General features: G+C 32.9%; 1 protein-coding gene across 2 annotated transcripts in view; it reads left to right on the top strand.

The window, feature by feature from the left end:
* The window catches only part of LOC106121521 (knirps-related protein), a 58,459-nt gene that overhangs the window by 23,923 nt on the left and 12,319 nt on the right, over positions 1-22,217 (top strand). Inside the window, exons 1-2 of one of the 2 annotated variants that reach the window (XM_013317223.1) lie at positions 20,063-20,137; positions 20,412-20,489. In XM_013317223.1, the coding sequence (XP_013172677.1) occupies positions 20,412-20,489 (78 nt within the window). In that variant the 5' untranslated portion in view covers positions 20,063-20,137. Of the gene's footprint in view, positions 1-20,062; positions 20,138-20,411; positions 20,490-22,217 lie in introns of those variants that run through there. The other variant, XM_013317222.1, reaches the window with a different exon arrangement.

Genomic DNA, 22,217 nt, shown 5'->3' with positions numbered 1-22,217 from the left:
TTCTTGTCAGATATATGCAGGTTGCCTCACAATGTTTTGTGTTGTTGCACCGTAAGAACCTCGGATAAATGTACATATGTAAACCGGCAATCGAAAAACACATTGGTACATGGCGGGATTCGAACCCAGGACCTGCAGATTGCAAGTCAAGTGCTTAACTCCTGAGCCACCGACACTCAACCTAACCTTGTCCAAAAAATCTTTACTTTAATAATTTATTCTATCAATTTACAGACCGCTATCTCTTATATTTTGCGGAGCACAAGTAGCTATAAAATGACTACATGTCACTAAGTTACAATCAACCAAGTTAGTCATTATTCTTAAAAGGCACCGCACTTACAAGCCTCCTACAAGCTGACAGTAAAACATCTTTATTCTCTAACTTTAAGACTCTGTTAAATTTCCAATTGATTTAAACATGTTCCAATTGAATTGATTTAAATGTTTTACAAAATTAAAATAGATTAGTTTCTTTATTTATTAATTTTTAACTAACCGTTTCTGAGACCTAAATCTTTGTATGAAACATCATAACGTTATCTTTGGAATTTGAGTGTCAGAAACCTACGCTAAGAAGAGAAAAATAACTCTAGTAAATCTATTTATGCTGGTCGTATAAGATTGGTGAATTTCCCACACCTTAAAAATATAACTTAACCCTGAAAAAGGACATTTATTTGAACACTTAGTACTAGTAACACTCCTGTAAAAATACTTATAAACCATTGGTTAGAGACAGTGCGTATAAAATTTTATTTTATAATATAAGTGCATATGCTTAACTTAATCCATGTAGATACAGGATGTTATATTTTTCATATGACAACACTAATTACCATTACACCGGTTAAGTTTAAAGTTCGCGATGAAATAGAAACTTATTTGCATGCATTGCGAAGTCATCGAGGGACCGAGGGTAGTTACAGTAAATCTTACGACCAATTATTTCATGACTTACGCCCGGTAAAATATTATATGAATATACCACACATTATGTTTCGTAGTTATTACAGACCGTGAATTTATTATACAATATATTCTCATCCAATGCTTCCTTTTTAGAATTATTTTTTTTTAATTTTTAAAGCAAATGTTCTGCTCTTTTATTACTATAGTTATTTTTGATCGTATATTAACATATCATTATAAAACGCTAATGATAAATTAATAAATGGATGTTTATTTTAAATTTAGAGTACCTTTTGATTGAACGAAGCACTATAACAAATGGTTTCATAAATCCCATACTTGTCGCCCAAGACTTTGTCTGTGCGGAATTAAAAAAAAATAAAGAATTGCCTCTTCCATATTTAATCGAGAGCTGGAAGCCTTTCTGATGAGACCTTCTAAGAAACATCCATCCATCTAAACATTTGAATTTTTAATATAAGTAAGAAGTACAATCAATGGACATAAGGTTCGAGATTAAATTGAATTAAGAAAATGTCAAAATCTTATGTAAACGTTAACAAATGGGTTTAAGCGGCGCTAGAAGTATGTCACCTTTAGCTCAGCGCATCCGCCAGGTCGCTATATTAACATACAATCAGTTGAGTGTCGGCAGAACTCAGTCTCCACAAGTAAACTTAATACAGGTACAACTCGGCCGGGAGATGAGGAGAAATCCGCAAAACACTAGCCTCCGGGCTGTTCTCTAATGATTCCGCACACGTTCATTATGTTTTTTAAGAAACAACTCTGTGGCATACAGTGTAATAGTTTTCCTACATAATAGTTTCTTTATAAAACCATCTCTCTTAATACTACGATATAAATTCGCAAATTCTCGTGGTGACTTAAACTGGACAGTAAACAATGTAGAATTAAAAATGGAAATTGAAATCAACGTTATAATAAAAAATGGCTTAAGAAAGCGATTATTCAAATCAGCTACGTAATGCTTGTATAATAAGGGAACGATAAAAGCTAACTTTTAACCCGTAACTATTTTGTACAAGAACCATGTTCGCAATCTATTAAATTATCTAAACATCGACGATCTCACATTTCCACGTTACAATGAAACAGTAAAGCATGGCGAAAGCCGCGCCCATTCTGGAACGAACCACGCGTGAAAGGTTGAGCTCATCCCGTGACCCGCGCGGAAAGTGCACCTTAAACCATTTAGAAGCTACCTCCGTATCATTCACGCCATTCTCTACCTAAATCCTTCACGACAAAATTGAATTTCCTATGAGATAAATTGAATATTTATGAAGGTCCCGATCGAATGTGTGAATGCATTTTAAATCTTATGACTTACTGAATAAAGGCGAGAAGTTTAAACAGTAGAGATGCACTAGAAACTAGAAAGTCTGACTTGTATAACCCTAACCTGTTTGAATAAGTAATAGTAATTTTTGATATGGAATTAAGAGACACCTGATTAAGATACAACGAGCTGCACTCTCATAACAAATAGCCGACTAATAAATTCACGATTCAAACTTCAATTTTACAATGATAGAAATGTAAATAAAACAATAGTGTAGCGTAGTGACGAGTCAAAACAAAGTCAATCTAAACTAAAGATGAATAATAATATAAATTATTATAGTTTTAAGGTACATCTTCAGTTGTTCTAAAATAAGATTTACTTCAAACATAGGTACCGAAGGTCTATTACGAATAATTGCGATATGCGTTTGTTGATGGCGTTACGAATACTTTCTCGTAAATTTTCGTGATAGTTCTCTCTGTTGATCTCATGAATTTGTATAGAATTATAGTAGTATTGTACCTGTGTCGTGGTGTATCCGTAGTCTTAAGGTCGTATTGGCACAGTTTCGGAGCTCATCCTCGAGGACAGAGGCCGGTGGTGACCATCCGCTTACCACACTTCCGTGACCACCGACCATGACAATAATCACCATACAGCATGTTTGCAATATTTTTTGCATACAGCATATTATAAAATAAGGAAATAGTATAATCCAACCACGTCTGATCCAGAAATGAAGAACCTCCCAAAGGTTTGCGTGCTTGAATTTTCTAAAACTGAAAGTAGATATTTGTAGCCTAATAAAGAAAATAAAGATTGCTAGAAACCTGCCTATATTTTTGATTAAGCCAAAATAGTTTGATACATTCTAAAAAGTCCTAAGTAAACTCAAATGGCAAACGCACTTATTAACCTTGGGTTTCAAGCTTGAAAAACAATATGAAAACCATAAAAATGTAACCTGTAAAATTTAATAAATGTAATTTAGGAACACCCTGTGCTAAGTCACAGCAAGGAGCGTGTAATCTCAGTTTGCATCATCATCAGACGGACGTCTACTGACTCGCGTCCATAATAACCATTCGACGATACGCAAAACATCGCTATATCTATGCAAGATATTATTCTAGATATAGAAATCTATTAACTATCGCGTTATAATTATAAACCGTGGGTTTCCACTGCTAATAGTTTTAGTTTGGATACTTTGTCAGTGGAATCGGACGGCAATAGTAAGTAAATGTGTGTTGAAGAAACTCTGTTGTCCAGGAAAAAAAACAGAATAATTCTAATAGCTCTTGTTTATAATTCAGCTCCAAAATAACTGCCAAAAAATACTTTTAGTCAAAATTTGTAAACGCGTGATACAATAAAAAAGTTTGCGTGTAAAAAAATCTGTCAAAGCTCATCATTTCAACTACAATTTTCGTGCAAAAAAATACAGTGTTTGTTAAGTTAGCTTGATCTGGTAACATAAAGTAGTACATTACGTCTTAAATTGTTCGAGCAATGATATTACGGTCGTAATAGGAATTTGATGATCCGTTATTACCGGCCGAAGGTTAGGATGGCAATACAATCTGACACAAGGTCGCCTATGCTTGCTGATTTTACCAAAGGCCAAGTTATATCGGACGTTTAGACGATCGGTAGCTCATTCTTACATTTAAATAAACTTGAATGTTATAAAATCTATAGTAAACACAATTCTTATGACCATTTGCTATTTATAGTAACTTTGATTAAAATCAATAAAAAAATTACGAGTATGCAATTGTACCGAAAAATGTGATTAGTTTTTATTACTTTAACACTTTCCATCTCACAATTTGGAATTTCTATAAGAAAAAATGCATTTCAAGTCTCCATAAATAAGTAAAAGTAATAAATAGTCGTGGTCCGCCATTACTCGCGGCGTGCGCCTGCGCAGTGCGCGCTTGACGTATGAATGCGCCGCAACTCTCATCCATATTGATCCGGCGCAAACCCGACTATGAAATATAGTGTCGGCGCTGTCTGATCTGGATTGAAGACCTAATTTAAAGTTTAGTGCTGCATCTATTACCTATCAATGCCGGAACACGGTGGTCACTGACGTCGAATTTTTAAATTTTTTACAATTCTTTCGTTGCGGTGTTGGCTTTGTAAAAAAATATGATACGGTACTGGCATTACACTGATAAGGTAAAATTATCAATGAAACGTTTTTTGTTACTAATCAAGTCTGCTGTTGTAAAAGATTAAAGAGTACAAATATGTTATGTGGCATAAAAAAAAATATATTGACAGTCAAATGATTTCATTCAACTTTGTCATTCCAAAATTTCCTGTAATAAAGATTGCCTGTAGGTTAATTTTAACAGAAAAAATCTAAGTAGTCATACAAACTATTAAACAAATGAAAACAATAACCTCAAAAATTAAATTGTCTTTTAGCCTGTTAGAAACTTATTATTATTTTAAACACAGTATTTGGGCATGACAACCGGCGCCAGGGGCAAAAGTTAGTGGTGTCGGTTGAGTTACGAGCAACATAAATAATTGATGTAACATTAGGCGACGCAGCGGCCGCGGCGAGGCGTGGCGGCGTGGCGGCGCTTCGTGGCGGCGTCCGCCAATCATTCGTAAGCGCGCCACGCGTGCGCACTTGCCGAGCCACCGCCGGCTTTCGGAACACGCTGTAGCAACCGCGCTACACCATTTTTTTGTATAAATTAAACATGACACTCGATCATCAATGACAACTGGCACACTTAGGAATTTTGTAGACCACACCAAAACAAAGAACAATGCTTGAGTTAGGTAGGTCTCTGTCATATAGTTTGTTAGATTAATGTAAATTATATCATCTCCGGTAAAAAGATTTAAACAATTAATAAAAAGATTTACTCTTGACCACCAGATTGTCGAATACTAGCTGTCGCTTTCGACTCCGTCTGCGCGAAATTGAAAAAGAAACTTAATTGGTAGTTTATTTAGTCTTCCAGAATATCTTCTACATCTATGCCAAATGTTATCGAGATCCATTGAGCCATTTTGGAGATATCTTCAAACAATCCTATTTATGAAACAAATCTAATATCAAACTTAGGTAAGAAATTATATTATTTGCAAACATAAGACCTGTGAACCCGGAAGACAAATTAGGTTTATGTAGACATCCGACATTTAATACTAGAGTTTTTACACAATTTAGTCATAAATAAACGGATTATTAATAAATTCTGCGAGTCAATTGATGTTCGAGACATGTTTTCTGATATAAAGGTGCGGTCTAAAAGGTTGACTTTGACTTATAACTGTTATATTGAAATTAAAGCAGTGATATCATTCATAGTTCACTGATTATTCTTTCAAAACATAAATTTCGATACTCATTTTATAAAGTTTATATAAATATGATAAACCAAAATATTTTTAACAGTCACAACTCGCTTTGAAAAATGCAGTTACTCATCGCTTTATACGTCTGTAGTAACTATGCGATTTTTTTTAATCTATAACCATTAAAAAACGAACGTAAGAACTAAGGCTTGTTACGTAATAGTTTACTGCGGGTCATTAACTAAACTTTGCACTCAACATCTCACAAAGCGTTCGCAACTTGTGCAAAATTTCTCTTCTCCGAATAGATCTGTTTTACGAGCGCTTTTGTTTCGTTCCGCGCGGCCATCTTTGTGCGCAACCTTTCATGTGCCGACACAACTTTTTTTCTTTCACAATTAGTTATTGTTGCCTTTATGATCTTTAATAGTACTTTACTATTTTTCAGGTCAACTTAGGCCAACCAGAAATAGACTAAATGCTAGCATAGTTTTATTAAAATTCTTGTATTCAAATGAAATCGTTACCTTTTAAGGTTTCAAATCTTAATTAATTTTATTAAAATATACGGCACTCTTAAATCACGTCTGTATTTTTGGATAATAACGGCAATACAATAGTTTGGTTTTTATTTATAACAATTAAAATTTTAATCTTTTACATATTTTAAGGCCTCTAATGGTTATTATGTCTTTTGTATGTTATTCATGAATGTGATCCAGTTTTTGACCACATTTGATAACCGGCGACGGCCGTTTGATCTATTGTTTTGAAACAACTTTAAAAAGATATTCGCAAATAAACGTAATTAGCTAAAACAGTAAAGTACTTACTTCAAAGGCACCGACAACAGGTAAGGTCATAACGAGATAGATATATACTGACTTTTTATTGTATTCAATTCAAAACTACATTATTTTCTTAAAGATAACTTTGGAATAGATTTAAAGAAGACCAATATTAACCAAGTGGAACCGTCGTCTAGTTATAGCTTCATACATTCTGTGCTGATGTCTTTTATTAAAAAATATAATAGCTACATTCTTTTTGCTATAAAACCTCATTTTTAAATTCTTAATTTGTTTGTTATTAACTTGTATAATAATAAATATTCAAGAGTCTGTAAGTCTTGAGAATATTCTAGTTATAAAAGTTAATCGGTCACTTGGTGACAAAGACCTATCGCATGACCGGAGTAGCAAATACCAAGTAACTTATATTAATATTAGCATAATTGAATAGGTTTTAGTGCATTTTGTAGTAGTTTTATAATTAGTTAATACTAGGGAGCAATTTAATGTAATTAACACACCAAAGTTTATTGTTTCTTGAAGGTTCTCGACCTGACTTATAAAGTTATTGAGGAATATTGAATATATTGACACCTTTTAACTGTGTTAATGCATACAATTGATTACTTAACTTATTATTTAAACATTACTTGTAATAATCACGTTAGTACAGTGATTGCTCAGTGACATAGCGTGACGTGAGATCTAGGTTTGAATCTCAAATAGATTATGAGATGAAATCATTGACACTATTAATACTTTAGTTGATAATGTAGCGCCAATAGATTAATAGTCAAAGAATACGTAATCGTGCCGAATCCAGGCTTCAGTCTTGAATTACAAGTTTTAAGATTAGTTGCAATGGTTACAAGAAATAGTAAATAATGTTAGGAATAAAAACCGACACATCGGCTGATAGAGATGTATGGAGAAGTAGTACATGCTGTGCCGACCCTCGATAAGGGCAGGTTGATGATGACTGTGGAAAAATGTTCAACACTAGCCTTATTAGAATGTCAACGTTTATGTCCTCTCACTAATCAATCTTGACTTAATAACGAAAGTGATTCGCGTCAAATCATTCTAATTTTGTCTATAAATACGATATTTTTTTTACAAAACTTATTATATATTTTTGTGTCAATAAAATAACATATAAAGTTTAAGAATTGCGTATCGGTGTTTTGGAATACGGAATATGGTGGCATGTCATGAATATTTGGAACGCGTTTCGTGGTCGCGGCACAAGGCGGCGCCTACACAACACAAAACCTTCGTATTTGTAACCCAACATATAATACAAAGACTGTTTTATTTAAGTTATATAGTTAAGTAGTACTGAGGGGCTCGGAGCCTAAACTAAGTTAGGGGTGACTAGGACATTGTAAACCACGCTAGCAAAGTGCGTATTGGTTAACTTACCTTATTAGTAACCAAATATTATATACAACAGTCCCATAGACAATTGTTCTCGAAGGAAGCACATAAAGCGTGTCTCAATAAAGTTTGTCAGTTGTCATGGGAAATAAAACAAATGAATCAGCATATCCCAATCCTAATTTAAGTCTCGATTCCATTAGTCAATTACTTTAACTTTACATACTTTCAAATTTTAAATCTTAACCCTTTTTTTTTTTATGAGGACGGCTTTGTGCCGCCCTCGCATTCACCCCTGACATATATGGGTCAGAGACCTTTTTTATCTTTATTGGAGTTTTTTTTTTTTTACTACATGTTTTTAAATTTTTTGTTTTAAATTACATCTTTCTGTTTACTTATACTTTTTACATTTAAGAATCTTACTTTTACTATATAATTTTGCTACTTCATTTTACATATTACTCTGTTTACTTCTTACATTTTATCTTTGTCTATATATTTGCAGATTTAATTTTGACAATTTTTTAAGTTCTATCAATATGGTTTGCGTGGTGGTGCTTCACCCTGTGTATGTAAGCATACACACAGGGAAGCACCACTAATACTAATTTTGAATTATTTGCCGAAACTTGTCCCTATTGATTTTACTTTAAAAATTTATACTTTGACCAAATAGTTACTAATTTAAAATTTCACCTTGGAAATCTTAACCCTTAGTAGCCTAGAGTTTCAATTTTGATACCAATCTTTTAAACCGAATGTTCACATTACTATTAGTTTTTTTTATTAGGTTGGCTGTACCTATTTTACTGTTGTATAATATTCTTTCCAACGAAATTAAAAAAAAAACAAAGTTCATTATTGTTTTATTTTATCAAGCAAACACAGTAATATTAAAAGTAAATCACTTTCGTATGTAAATGTACTAAGGGTGCTAAATTTTCAATGAAAAAGATGAAAAAATGAAAAAGTTTCTATGTATCCAAAAAAATAATTAAAAATCGAGCATCAACTGTGTCTAAAACATCAAATGTAACACTTTAACTGATGATAAAAAAATACTCAAAATAAAAACACTCATCAAAATATTTAGAAAGTCATTCCAGTCCGAAACTTGGACATAAGAATTAAGACACTATAAAGCAACTTGTTCCGAAAGAATTAAAAAGTTTGACTACAACTTAAGCATCGCTTTCATTTATTTATTAAACTGGACAGATATCTAATAAAAAAATAACTCAAGATTGATCGCCTCAACTTAATCAAGACTATTGACATGTCTCTAGTGGAATTGAACCTTAAGTTGTGTAGCGTTTAGTACAAACAATAGGTGAATTATGTTTAAAATAGTGATGTGATAGCAGCTCGTACCAATGATACCATTGTAATGGGTATTGACCGGTCAGCGAGAATTTGATATGTCAAAGGTCAAATCGATTGTGTGAGCATCAATCGATAGAAAGCTTTTAAATAAAATTTATTATTCGAATAATATAAAAAGATTTTTTTGTTATGTTGGAAAAATGCTAAATTTTTTTTGTATATTTTAGTTAGTCGTCCTATACTCAAATGATGTGCTTAAATATTATAAAAATTGTACTATTATAATGTCATTATTTTTCTAAAAACAAAAACAAACATTGGAAATGATGTGATATTTTAATGCTTACTTTTTACTAATATTATAAATCCAAAACAGCTCGACAGATCTTGATGAAATTTGGCATACATATAGAATATAATCTGAAATAACAGATGGGTTACTCATTAAGTTTTTTTTTTAAGTCCGCGCGGACGGAATCGCAGGTGATAGCTAGTATTATATAAATTTTACGAGTTACCTGTAGCGTTGTAGATATAAATAAATAAATGAAGAATAATATTAATAAATATTGTAAGTCAAATTAGCATAGCGCATCAACAAATCATGCTATGGTAATTTCGCTGACGGCAACCGATATTAAAATAACGATAAAAGAAATATTGCCATTGAAAAACGTTATATGTACAATACACGTCAAATATTAGCTAATTTATTTAAGTTCTCATTTTATCGAAAACTCGTTTAAGGTCTCAAAATATTTTAAGAAGCGACTATAGTTAAGTCTTTATCGTAATTATGTCGTATAACATAGATTTTATTTTGCATAATTATACGATGAAAATCGACTGGTTTTAATCAAATCTAAATCAAAGATTAGTCATTTTAAACTGTTATATTGAATATTATTAAAATATGTATATTCTTTACGTTATATGTCCTAAAATGATAACAAAGTTTTACTTTGTATTTTAAACTAACTGTCGCCCGCGACTCCGTCAGTGCGGAATTAAAAACAAACTCAATAAGTAACCTATGTGTTCTTCCAGACTATATTCTACATCCATGCCAAATTACAGCGAAATCAATGCAGCCGTTCCGGAGATACCTTCGAACAAACATCCATCCATCAAAACAATCCCATTTTTAACATTAGTAAGAAGTAAGATGTAGGTTCTTTACGTTATATATCTTAAAATAATAACATTTAATTAGAACTAACTTTAGCTTTGTATTTAGAATACGCTAAATCATAACTAGAAGTGTTATTTCATGTTAAATTTTTCGGAATAAGTTAATCGACAGATGTTTTACTTTTATGAATACTTAACAATCAAAGAAAAATGTTTATTCAAATGTGAGCCGAGTCATTGGACAAATTGCACTTCCAAACGCCCCATTCACGGCACAAAATATCGTTCCTTTATTTCCGAACGTAAATTCATTCATTTAGATTCGAATACTTCAATACAGAACGCCTCGTCATTGGTGGCCTGTGATACGCTGCTTCACAAATATGTTAATTCACACAAATAATAGAAAATAAAGCAATTTGAATTTTGTCCGCTTGGAATAAGGTTGATGTGGTCGGGAATTAAAGGAAGGATAGTTGTGTGCTTGTTCACGTGATATTCGATCGTTTAAAGGGCTGATGGGGATCGCTTGACGCAACTGTTGAAATATTTTGTCACAACAATTTGTCACGGCGTCAGAATTTGCGTGTCAGAATGACGCATGTCTCTTGTATCCCCAGGGTTTGAATTATATCGATTAGATGCGATTAATCATTCGTCTTTATCGATTACAATCGATTCTTGTAACGGAATCCTTTCCGAGATCAAAGGTTGAGCCCATTTTGTATAACAAACAAACGAATGAACGATCGATGTTTTGTTAGGACGTTGTAAAAGGCATATGCCTATGTTTTATTGAGGTATGCGTCTATGACAAAGCAATTTGTATTATATTCAAATAATGTCGTGCGAACGTGTGACAATTCCAGTAACGATCTTTAGCAAGCCTTCCAAAGCCATTATAAAATCTAGGAAATTAATTTTAAAAATGTTTATTCCTTATTTCTAAGAGCGGGGATCCTGTATATTGCACTTTATATTATAGTCCAATAGATCGTGCGGCTACCGCTACCCGCTACCGGATTATTAGCACGCTATCCGCTACCTCGCTACCCGCTCCCGAGATACCCGGCGCGCGTGTGACAGCGTGATTGGTCCCGCTATTACCAAGCATAAACATCGCCTTTACAATGTTACAGCTTAATAGCTAAATTGATATTACATTGTATTGAGATTTTATGTCCATTACACTTATAGAAAGATAATTTTTAAGAACTAATAAACTATTTTAAACGTCCCTAATGGACTATCACTTTTATCGTCCCGTTATTGCAAAATCCAATTTAAGTGTATCCTTATCTCATTCTTTTACAAGGAGAATGTAAGAGATGAGAATATTATTTACGTGTTTTATGGAAGGTAACGCTTAAGGGCATTGACTTCAAATCGCATGCGTGACACAAACTAGGATTATGAAAGAAAAAGGTAAATGTGTCGCATCTAATTGAGATAATAATAATAATTAGTGGCGCTCAGATGTTAGTTAATAATCAATACATTTTTAATTATTAATAAAGTGACAATTAAAAGGTAATTCGATACTTCGATTTCTTTGTTGCGTTTCAATCTATTCCATTGTTTATCATTGTTGTTGATAGCTGTTATTCCTTTTAATGATCTGTAGGAAATACATTTCATGTCTGTCTTTACGAATAGAACTTTTAAAACTTATTTTTTAGGATGATTCTCACTTGTTTTTAAAAGCCGTATGTAAATTAATATATCATTTTGTTCATGGATGTGAACTATGAAGATTATTGATAAAAATAACCAAACGTTTTAACCTATAACTAAATGTATTTTACTTGATAGAATTTTAAAGTTGGAAAAATCCAACACGTTTTATATCAGCGTTACGACAGTGTTAACCCACCGTTAGCTTAGTGATGAAGGCTGAGTATCACATATTATTAATTGCTTCAATTTGTAACGTTAACTCATTTTGTGCATAAGCAGGTCAAAGTCAAAGATGAGGTCGATTCAATCAAAATTCGGATAAATTTAATTAATCAAATTAATTGAAATTATTTAATAAGTTAAAGTTATAAGTAATTATTAAATTAATAATCACCAAATGTTTTATAATTATAGACCAAGTTTAAGCAATCGTTATTATGACGTATAATTTTTTTATAAACATCATAATGTGGGAAAGGGGTATTAACCTTTGCCTACCTTTAATCTACGCAGGAGAGGACGGGCACAAAAGGACACATAACCGTCTTGCACGTCCCCTCCTCCGTTAAAATATTTTTTTTCGAAATGTAGATTTCTTTTAAACATTGCGATCTAATAATTTTAAGCAACTTCTATACTACAATTAACATCATCTTTATGATTAATTTTTGCACATCTTTCTCTATGCTTTATCTTGTACTAACTGTCGCCCGCGACTATGTCCGCGCGGAATAAAAAGAAACTTAATCAGTAGTCTATGTGTTCAGAATGTGTTCTATATGTATGCCAAATTTCATCGAGATCCGTTCAGCCGTTTTGGAGATACCTTCAAACATCCATCCATGTAAACATTCGCATTTATAATATAAGTAAGAAGTAAGATAACGAAGTTCACCAGGTGGTGCATTAAATCAGTCCAGCTGCACCTCAGTTCGTACGTTAACTGTCTTATGAAATATTAACAAGCAGGGTCAACTGCGGCGCAGTCAGACGGTGCTGTATTTAATATATATATATATGATTTATACAAGCTATTTATTACTCTATCGCTTACATGTTGATTTATTTAGTGTAGCAAATTGGGTGTTAATATAGTCGAAGTAACGCGTAGATAACTGACCGAGTAAAATTAATGTACATTTTGACAGATCAAATTGGTTCCATATAATGCATGTTTTTGTTGCATTTGTTGTTATGATTGAATATTATTTATGTTTTGATAATATTATGCAAGTTGATAAATTTATTAGTCAACAATGAAAGAAGCTATTAAAAGTTAAAATATTTTAGTTTATTAGTAAATTTGAAATCATTTACAATTTGATACTAGCCATTGACTAGACTAGAGAGCGTCGGTGGCTCAGTGGTCAAGCACTTGACTTGCAATGTGCAGGTCCTGGGTTCGAATCCCGCCATGTACCAATGTGTTTTTAGATTTCCGATTTACATATGTACATTTATCCGACGTTCTTACGGTGAAGGATAACATCGTGATGCAACCTGCACATATCTGAGAAGTAATTCAAAGATATGTGTGAAGTCAACCAACCCGCACTTGGCCAGCGTGGTTGACTATGGCCTAATCACCCTTAACTTAGGGTAGGCTCCGAGCCTCTCGGTGGGGACGTATAGTGAGCTGATGATGATGACTAGGCATTGATAAAAATGTTCTTTTATATTATTTCTTTTTTAATTAAAATAATAAAATCAGAGCCGAAATAAAATAGTACATTTCCTTGTATATATCGAGATAAAACTCAATATCCTACTTTCTCCACAACATGTGTATATAATTGTGAAATAACAATACAAAACGTAAAGCTCCACCTATCGGCGCAGGTCGACAACATGATGGTTATTACGTGCCCTCTTGTATCGACCTCCTGACCTGAGACTCTGAAGCTCTGCGATCTTAGCTGTCCATAGCAAGAGTATCGCAATTATAGAATATTATCAGAATATGTGATGCGGTTATGTCCATAAAAGGATATTTTGGAGAAATATTAATATGAAGTGAAACTGTACAGTCGGGGCCATTACCGGTGCTCCACTTACCGAAAAGTGGCCTTGTTCCTTGCAACGAAACAAACTGTCCCTTCTTACTAATAGCCAAATGAGTAGCAGTGTAGTAAATTACTTCATAATTGTAAAAAGCAAAAAATACATAGTCGCGTATCACATTTCGTATATACATTCAAAAACTCCTATTGTTTGTTGACTCCGCGTCGTCATCAGCTTTTAAAATGGAATACCACCAGATTCCCTGATAGTACCTTTAATGAAGTTAACCTAATTATTTTATTACAATAAGAACCACCACCGGAGTAAAAATAACAATAATTTAAACACAAATAAAAATGTTAAACATGCCTTAAAAACAATCTTTTGATCTTCTAACTAAATATATGATAGATTTATTATAGATCGAGAGTTGAAGGCAAATGTTATCTCACTCACCATATAAGTCGTTTAACTCAGAGACAAAATAACTCAACCGACATCCACTTACCACATCAGACATGCAAATGTCCACAAAACGAATAAACAGACGCACCGCCGGTAAGCAGATATTAATTATAATGCCACAAAAACCGCGAACGAGTTAAGTGAGGATAAAAAAAGAGACTGCATCTAATCCGCGCAACAAACTCAAAGACCATTACAAATTATCACCTATCAAAACGAAATCAAGAGATATCTTATGGTACTGTCTACAGCAAAATTATATTGCATCTTGTTATATATTAAGTTTTTTTTTATTTTTTTTTAATTGTGCTTTTCATACGCACGATATTCGTTTATCATTATTTTTTTTTATAATTAATTAAACATTCCATATTAAAATGTTCTGTACAACGTCAATTGACAGAAAAATTAACATTCAAAGAGACTAGAACAAATTAATTGTTTTTGTACTGAAATTAACTGCCCGAGAAAGAAATTCATACAGAAAACAATTGTAATATATATAATAAAATAACGAGTTCAATATTGTTGAAAAAAATCGTCTTGAAATGCAAAAATATGAGGCGACGTAAAAAAAACGTCGGCGTATTTTTTTCCCGCATCCAGACTGGGCTATTATTCATTTGCCGCGCTCACTTACACCGCTACACTTGCTGAGATTTGTGAGAACCTTTCGAAACGTACTCTCATTCACTATTCTCACACCATTCGATATTGAACTTTAATGTACGGAATGTATTCAGAATATATATATATATATATATATATATATATATCTGCTAAAAATGCATATTATATCAAATTGTACTTAAACACGTACAAAATTATTTTATTAAAAAATAATGAATTATGTGCCAGTAACATGTAAGTTACTAATTGCACACCATAATCGAAATTAATCATTTTAAGTCTTCGATAAAATATCGTATACTTTCCAGATAGATCCCCGGCTTTTGAGGCAATGAGCGTCAAAATATCTATAAAGATCGCCGCATAGATTATCTCTGCCTTGTAAAGATGGAAACTTGGAGAAGATCATGATTAATATCTAATTATGTCTAGTAAACGGCTATACGTTATTTCTAGACATAGATTTTGTGTTAGATTTAGCGAAAAAGTTACTAAAAATTAATACTAAACTTTTACATATACAATTATTTAATTTAGCGTAAAAGATCATTTGTTAGTGGAAGACTAGCTGTTGGTTTCTGAGAATAAAATATATGTTTAAAACATATCGTCATCCCTGTCATTATCTTTGACAAAATAGAGATAACAATATGTTTAAAGCGGTGATTTTAGGAACCAACGGTAATGAATCGTACATATATAAATATATCATTTTTTGTATGTAATAAAAAATAGGAGGTCATTGTGTACATATAGTATGTCATGATTAAATTACTTTATTATAACTTAAAATAATAATAATACACAAAATTGACGTACTTATTGTTAATTATTCGCATTTTCATCTTCAAGGTTTTAATAAATAGTGGAATAAAAAAATCAAGGTTTCAAAGCGCAAATTATTATTGAAAAATTAAATGAGCTCAAAATTAATATTATATTCTTAAAATAAAACAAATATACTGCTGAGCTATTTTATAAAACAGTAAAATGATACTATGTCATTTACTAACAGATTATTTCAAAAGTCGTTAATTAACATTTTCCGAATTCCAAACTCATTACCAACCTAATAAAATAAAAGAGAACCCAATACCAACACTTCCAGAAAATACCAACATAACAAAATTTAACAGTGCAAAAGTATGTAACTTGTCTCAGTTCTACCAACATACGAGTGCAATGTCATTTTTGAGTTCCCGGAGCGATTCTTACAGTCCTGTTACGTATTCCCATAAGGGAATACCTAGCTCGGATTCCCACGGCGAACGTCGAGTCCGGCCCATGGCGTCGGTGTAGGAAAATGACAGAGCGGTGTTTCTCACACGACCGACACTAATATCATGTGATGCTTTGAACCAAAGGTTGGCTCAATTGTTTGTTACATGTATACAAATGTTTGTGCAAATATTTCGGCACTAAAAGTAAGCTTTCGCTTTATCTAATCATACCGAAGTTATAAAAACTCAAGAAAGTAATTTCTCATTAAAATTTTAATATGTGTTAGGATGGATGTTAGAAGATATCTCCAGAACGGCAGCATGAATTTCGCTGAAATTTGGCACAGATGTACATCATAGTCTGGAGGAACACGTATGCTACTATTTCTTTTTTAATTCCACGCACACGGAGTCGCAGGCGACAGCTAATATTACAATAAATTAAACCATCGTGTCAATAATGTTACATCTGAATTCGTCTTTAATCGTTTAATATAATTTTAAATTACATCTAAAAGCTTTCGTTTATAAATAAAATGATTTAATTAGTATGCAAATCGTGCGTTCCGATCTCATAAGAGATAAATGATTATCATTCTGGGACAACCCTTTCGGTCCTTAATTTTTCGCAAATCGAATCATGTCGTAAGTTTTCACTTACTTACGCTCGAGTACACAATATAGAGTTTATTAAAATTCAACCTTCCGACTAAGAAGTTTAAGTTGATATTTGAATGGTAGGTTTAATTGTAAAACTTAAAAATATGGGCGCAACTGACAAATTAATTAAGTCGCAAGAAAAGGGAATCGATCTGTTGCCTCGAGTCACATGCTCGAATAGTCAGCAATCGGGATAGGATGCGACAGTGCTGACATCTCTTGTGGATTTTTGCTTTCGGGGTCTTTGACCGACAGTTGTTTTTTTAATTCACGTCCGATATGGTAAGTTCAATGAAAATCGATTTCGAATTGACCCCCTTACGATACGTCGCACACGATTTTTAATAACATTCCAGGATTTTTATTAATTACATATGTACTAATTATCTAGTCAGATCTCTGTATATAAAAAATATATAATTTCCTAATTTTATCTTCTCCATACGATGTTTAGTCTTTCTTATTTTACTTTATCTTAGATGAAATAATTTTTCTACGCATTCAATAAGATGCGCAGGCGCCAATAGCAGTTTTTCAACAGTGACGTATTGGCGGCAAACGCAAAAGAAACAGTAAGCATCTTATAAATTAATATAAACCAAAGACGACAGCCGATGGCTAAGAATTAAAATAAAATGGCAAACCGTCGCCAAAGCGTTGTCTGATATATGTCGTATATCAATAATTTGCTCGATTTAACGATTCCCGCGCTCACATGCAAAAATACGCCGCCATCTTGCCGCACCGATGTCAATTCTTTACCAATGCGTAATGTGACATTTTAAATAATTTTTTTTAAATAAAATTATATTATGACCCATATTAAACAATTTGATATAGACCTCTCCTAACATGGAAAAAAGTTTTTATTTTCGTAAACTTCAGTGAACATACGTTACATAAGTTAGTTTTTTTCAAATATCTTAATAAAAAGGGCCATTCGTAAATGAATAACTATCATTTAATTATCAATTTATTAACGTATTTAGAAAGATAAAATATAATGACATAAACGTAATTTGAAACAACATAAAAAAACTTTTATCTAAAATGATGTTTCTATTCGTAACAGTACATGGGACCGTTAAAAGTAAATCAAACTTGAAGGTAACAAGAAGCGATATCATAAAGTCGACAAATCACCGCGGGGACGACGCGGTCAGTACGCGGGGACAGGGCAGCCTCGCAGGGGATCGTGTTCGATCTAATTTAGAGCGGCGAGCGGCGAGCGGCGTGATGAGCGGAGCGATAAGCGTAGCGGCGGCGCCACGCTGTGTGATTTACTCGCGGCCTGCGCTTTGCGATGCGCTGCCATCTGATTACACTCACTGTCATCGATTGTAACAATTTAAACTTGTGTATTATATATTTTGTCAAATGAATTGCGATATTGGTTCAATAAAATACTAATTAATTTACAAGAAATGTGTATAGGCTTATAGATTTCACAATAGGTCAAACTTTTTTCTATCAGTTTAAGATGCAGTCTCTTTTTTATCCTCACAATTTAACTTTAGTGTCTATGACAATTATCGGTATGATTTTAGATGTAACCAAAACATTTATTTTATATTTTACTTCTGCACTAAAATTCGTAAACAATATCCAACTAACATAACCGTGTGGAATTTGTTTATAAAATCAAGAAATCAGTTAGTACGTATCATAGTATAAAATTAACAGACTGTAAGTAAAATAAACAACACGAAATAAATTAGCATTGTACAAGGTCTGCGGAGGCATAAATCGCGCACAGACCTCCGGAGCCTATCGTATTTTCCTTTATAACATAATCTGTGGCATCTCGACGATTTATCCTGAGTCCCGGTGACTGGGGGGACAGAGGGGGTCGCGGGCAGATGCGGGGTGTCCCTCGGGACCATAAGGATTGAGCAGATAATAAAACAGATTAATTGTTCTTAATTTATATTAATAAAACCAACCAAGGAAGAAATGCATGTGTAATAATTAACAAAATAAACTTATTGAATTCAATATTAAAGTAATTTAAAGGCAAATATCAAGCATTTTAGGCACTTAAACAATTTTTTAAAAAATAAATAAGAAAGCGACCTAAAATCATAATTTTCAGTCATCCAGAACAGTCTAAAGGTAAACAACCTTTTAAGTATTATGCCACAGAGTTATCAATATCAAAAGAATTCATAAAAGTATATTGCAAAATAAAAAATAATTTTAATGTTTCCAACAGAAGTCCCTAGCGTCTCCATAATACTGCTGCGTCTCTGTAATGGCGTCATTTCCACAATTTATTGTTAATTGCTTTTGTAAGTTAACTCGATACCAACATTAAGACATATCGCACGGCTGACAATCTGCGTTAATCCTCACAACACATTCACCGTTCACTATTAACCGTTTATAAGGGAATTTGTTCACTAGTTTTATATTACATTTATTTGTAATTTAAAGACAACTGAATGTTGACACTTAAATATTATTCTTTTGTTATAGCGTTGATGTTCTTAATCCATCTCTGTATGCTTTGTTATCTGTCTTTGTTCCAGTCTATTTTTATCAAGCTCTATAGTACTTTTATTATAATTTTTGTATAAAATACTAGCAACTAAACCCGACGATTGTTCAAAAAATAGTTTTTTTTTATATCATAAGGTGGCAAACGAGCGAGCGGCCACCTGAAATCGCTGAAATAGCGAAGTGACCGTTGCCCATAGATATACGCAATTGCATATGCGTTGCCTACCTTTAATCGTCGGAGGAAAGGATGCACAGAAAGAAAATATTTTCCCTTTCCATGCATCCTCTCATCCGGAAAGTCCACTTCCACTTCGCATCCTTTCCTTATAAGAAAAAGGATGGGAAGGGAAAGAGGACTAAATTAGGCCTCCGGGACGCACACTCATCAGACGAAACGCGGAATTGCTTTCACTTCACGCCTGTCTTCTGTGTGGTTTAGGTTTAGTAGTTTTTAATTTTTCAATAATTTCAATGAGAAAACAAAAATATCTTTACCTTAGTAATTAATAAGTATGAAAAAATGTTTTAATTAACTTAATCTAGTTTTCTTTTTTTTTTTTGTTAAAAAAAAATGGATTAAAAAACAATTTGATCGTATATCAGCTTAGAGTTTATCGCAAACTCTGTAATAACATGCGCCGTGGTCCTCGAAATTAACAACTAAATGACTGATTGGAAAATGGCCGATCTCCGTCACGGCGTATTAACACTGAATTGGGTTTCTGAGGCGGTTTTCATTCGCGCACAACTTTATGTCGACCGATAACAGCTACTATGTTGAGTTGGAACTACGTACCGACGCTTTTTCTTAGGTGATTGCATTTTATCTTTATTTTATTTTTAGAATTTTACTAGAAGACCCATTTACTACAATATTTTTTATCAATATGAAATATATTAATAAATAATACTATCGGGGAAGAGAGAGTTAAAGTTTCTCAGTTGTTTTTCCCGCTTAGTTGAAATTTCTTGTGAGAAACCTTCACTAGAGGTATCCTACAGATCAACTAAGTAACAGCTTATCATCTTTTAAATATTCCTATTTGTCTTATATTTGATATTAACATACTTATATCGTTATTTCAGATGAACCAAAAGTGCAAAGTATGCGGAGAGCCGGCGGCGGGCTTTCACTTCGGCGCATTCACATGTGAAGGATGCAAGGTAAACATTATATTATTATTAATCTAGAAGAGCACTATCTCTCTCTGGTAACAAGTTCGTGCTTAGGACTTCCGGAACATTCCTTGGAGACCCCCGTTCTCTCTGTTACACGTGGCCACCAAAGAGGTTTTAATGTGTCTAGTCTCAATAAACCATAAAAAATTAAAAAAGCATAAGTCTAGAAACATATGTCTGACGTTTCTCCTAACTGTTCCAATTTATTGAATTCGACATAATAACTGTAATTGATGAGTAGGAAACAAATTATAAAGTCAGTTCGCAGCAAATCTACAACTCTCTAACAAACGTATCAAGGACTACGGCTTGTTTAATGACGATTAATTTATATTATAAGCAGTTGTATTAGATATAGTAAGTAATATTTAATTTGTAAGAGGATTACCTAATCCGTAATAGGCTCAGTGGTCAAGCACTCGACTTGCAATCTGCAGGTCCTGGGTTCGAATCCCGCCATGTACCAATGTGTTTTTCGATTTTCGATTTACATATGTACATTTATCCGACGTTCTTACGGTGAAGGAAAACATCGTGATGCAACCTGCACATATATGAGAAGAAACTCAAAGATATGTGTGCAGTCAACCAACCCGCACTTGGCCAGCGTGGTTGACTATGGCCTAATCACCCTTAACTTAGGGTAGGCTCCGAGCCCCTCGGTGGGGACGTATAGTGAGCTGATAATGAATGATAATGAAATAGGATTACCAATTATGTCGTTTTTGTTTGATGTCTTTTCTAACTGGCGAAATATGAAAGACTGTGTCGCGGGCTCACTGACGTGGCGAAAGTTTTAAACCTTTGCAAATTTGATAATAATTTTTAACTAGTTAGATTTTATTGATAGATTTTGCTATAGATAATAAAATTTTTAGTTTTATATAAGTTAACTTTTTTATTACTTAAATTCTTCGAAATGCTAAGAAATTAAAGCGTATAAAACGACTTGACTTACATACATTGAAAAGCAAAGCAATTAACAATTGTTTGTACATTCAGAACTGTAGCCAATCGCTGTAATTGCTTACTAGATCTCGTCAAATACGTTTAACTAACATTTCCACTGATAACAACGTCTAGTTAGTTATTAATTCCAAAACATAAAAAATAGAAAAAATCATACTAATATAAATGCAAATGGATGGATGAAAGTTTGTTGGAAGGTATCTCCGAAATGGCTTAAGGGATTTTGATGAAATTTGGCGTAGATGTAGAACATAGTCTGGAAGAACACATAGGCTACTTATTATGTATTTTTAATTCCGTGCGGACAGAGTCGCGGGCGACAGTTAGTATTAAAAAAACTATTAACTACTATGTTATTTGACTTTTTTCGTATAACAAAAAGTAGACACAATTAATATAAGTATTAAAATAAATTAATAATTAAAAATTATTATTATTATTTAATTAATAATTAAATTAATAAATTAATTCACTTTTCTAAATTAATTATCTCGCGTGCAAATGAAATTCTAACCCAATGCACAGGCAGCTTCGACGTCTTAAACGATATTCATTTAAAATTCAAATTAACTTAACACTTGTCACGAAAACTTTAATTTAAAAGAGGTTAAGCGATTACCTTAAAACTGCTATATTATGCCTTTTTCCCGTGACTCCGTCCGCGAGGGCTTTAGAAAAAGCTTAGTAAGTAGCCAATATGTTCTTCCATACTATATTTTACATTTAAACGAAGTTTCATCAAAA

This window comes from Papilio xuthus, unplaced genomic scaffold, assembly GCF_000836235.2.
Source record: "Papilio xuthus unplaced genomic scaffold, Pxut_1.1 DF826945.1, whole genome shotgun sequence".
Taxonomy (NCBI): domain Eukaryota; kingdom Metazoa; phylum Arthropoda; class Insecta; order Lepidoptera; family Papilionidae; genus Papilio; species Papilio xuthus.
Note: the sequence above shows the minus strand (reverse complement) of the source record. Positions and strands in the feature narration are given on the sequence as shown.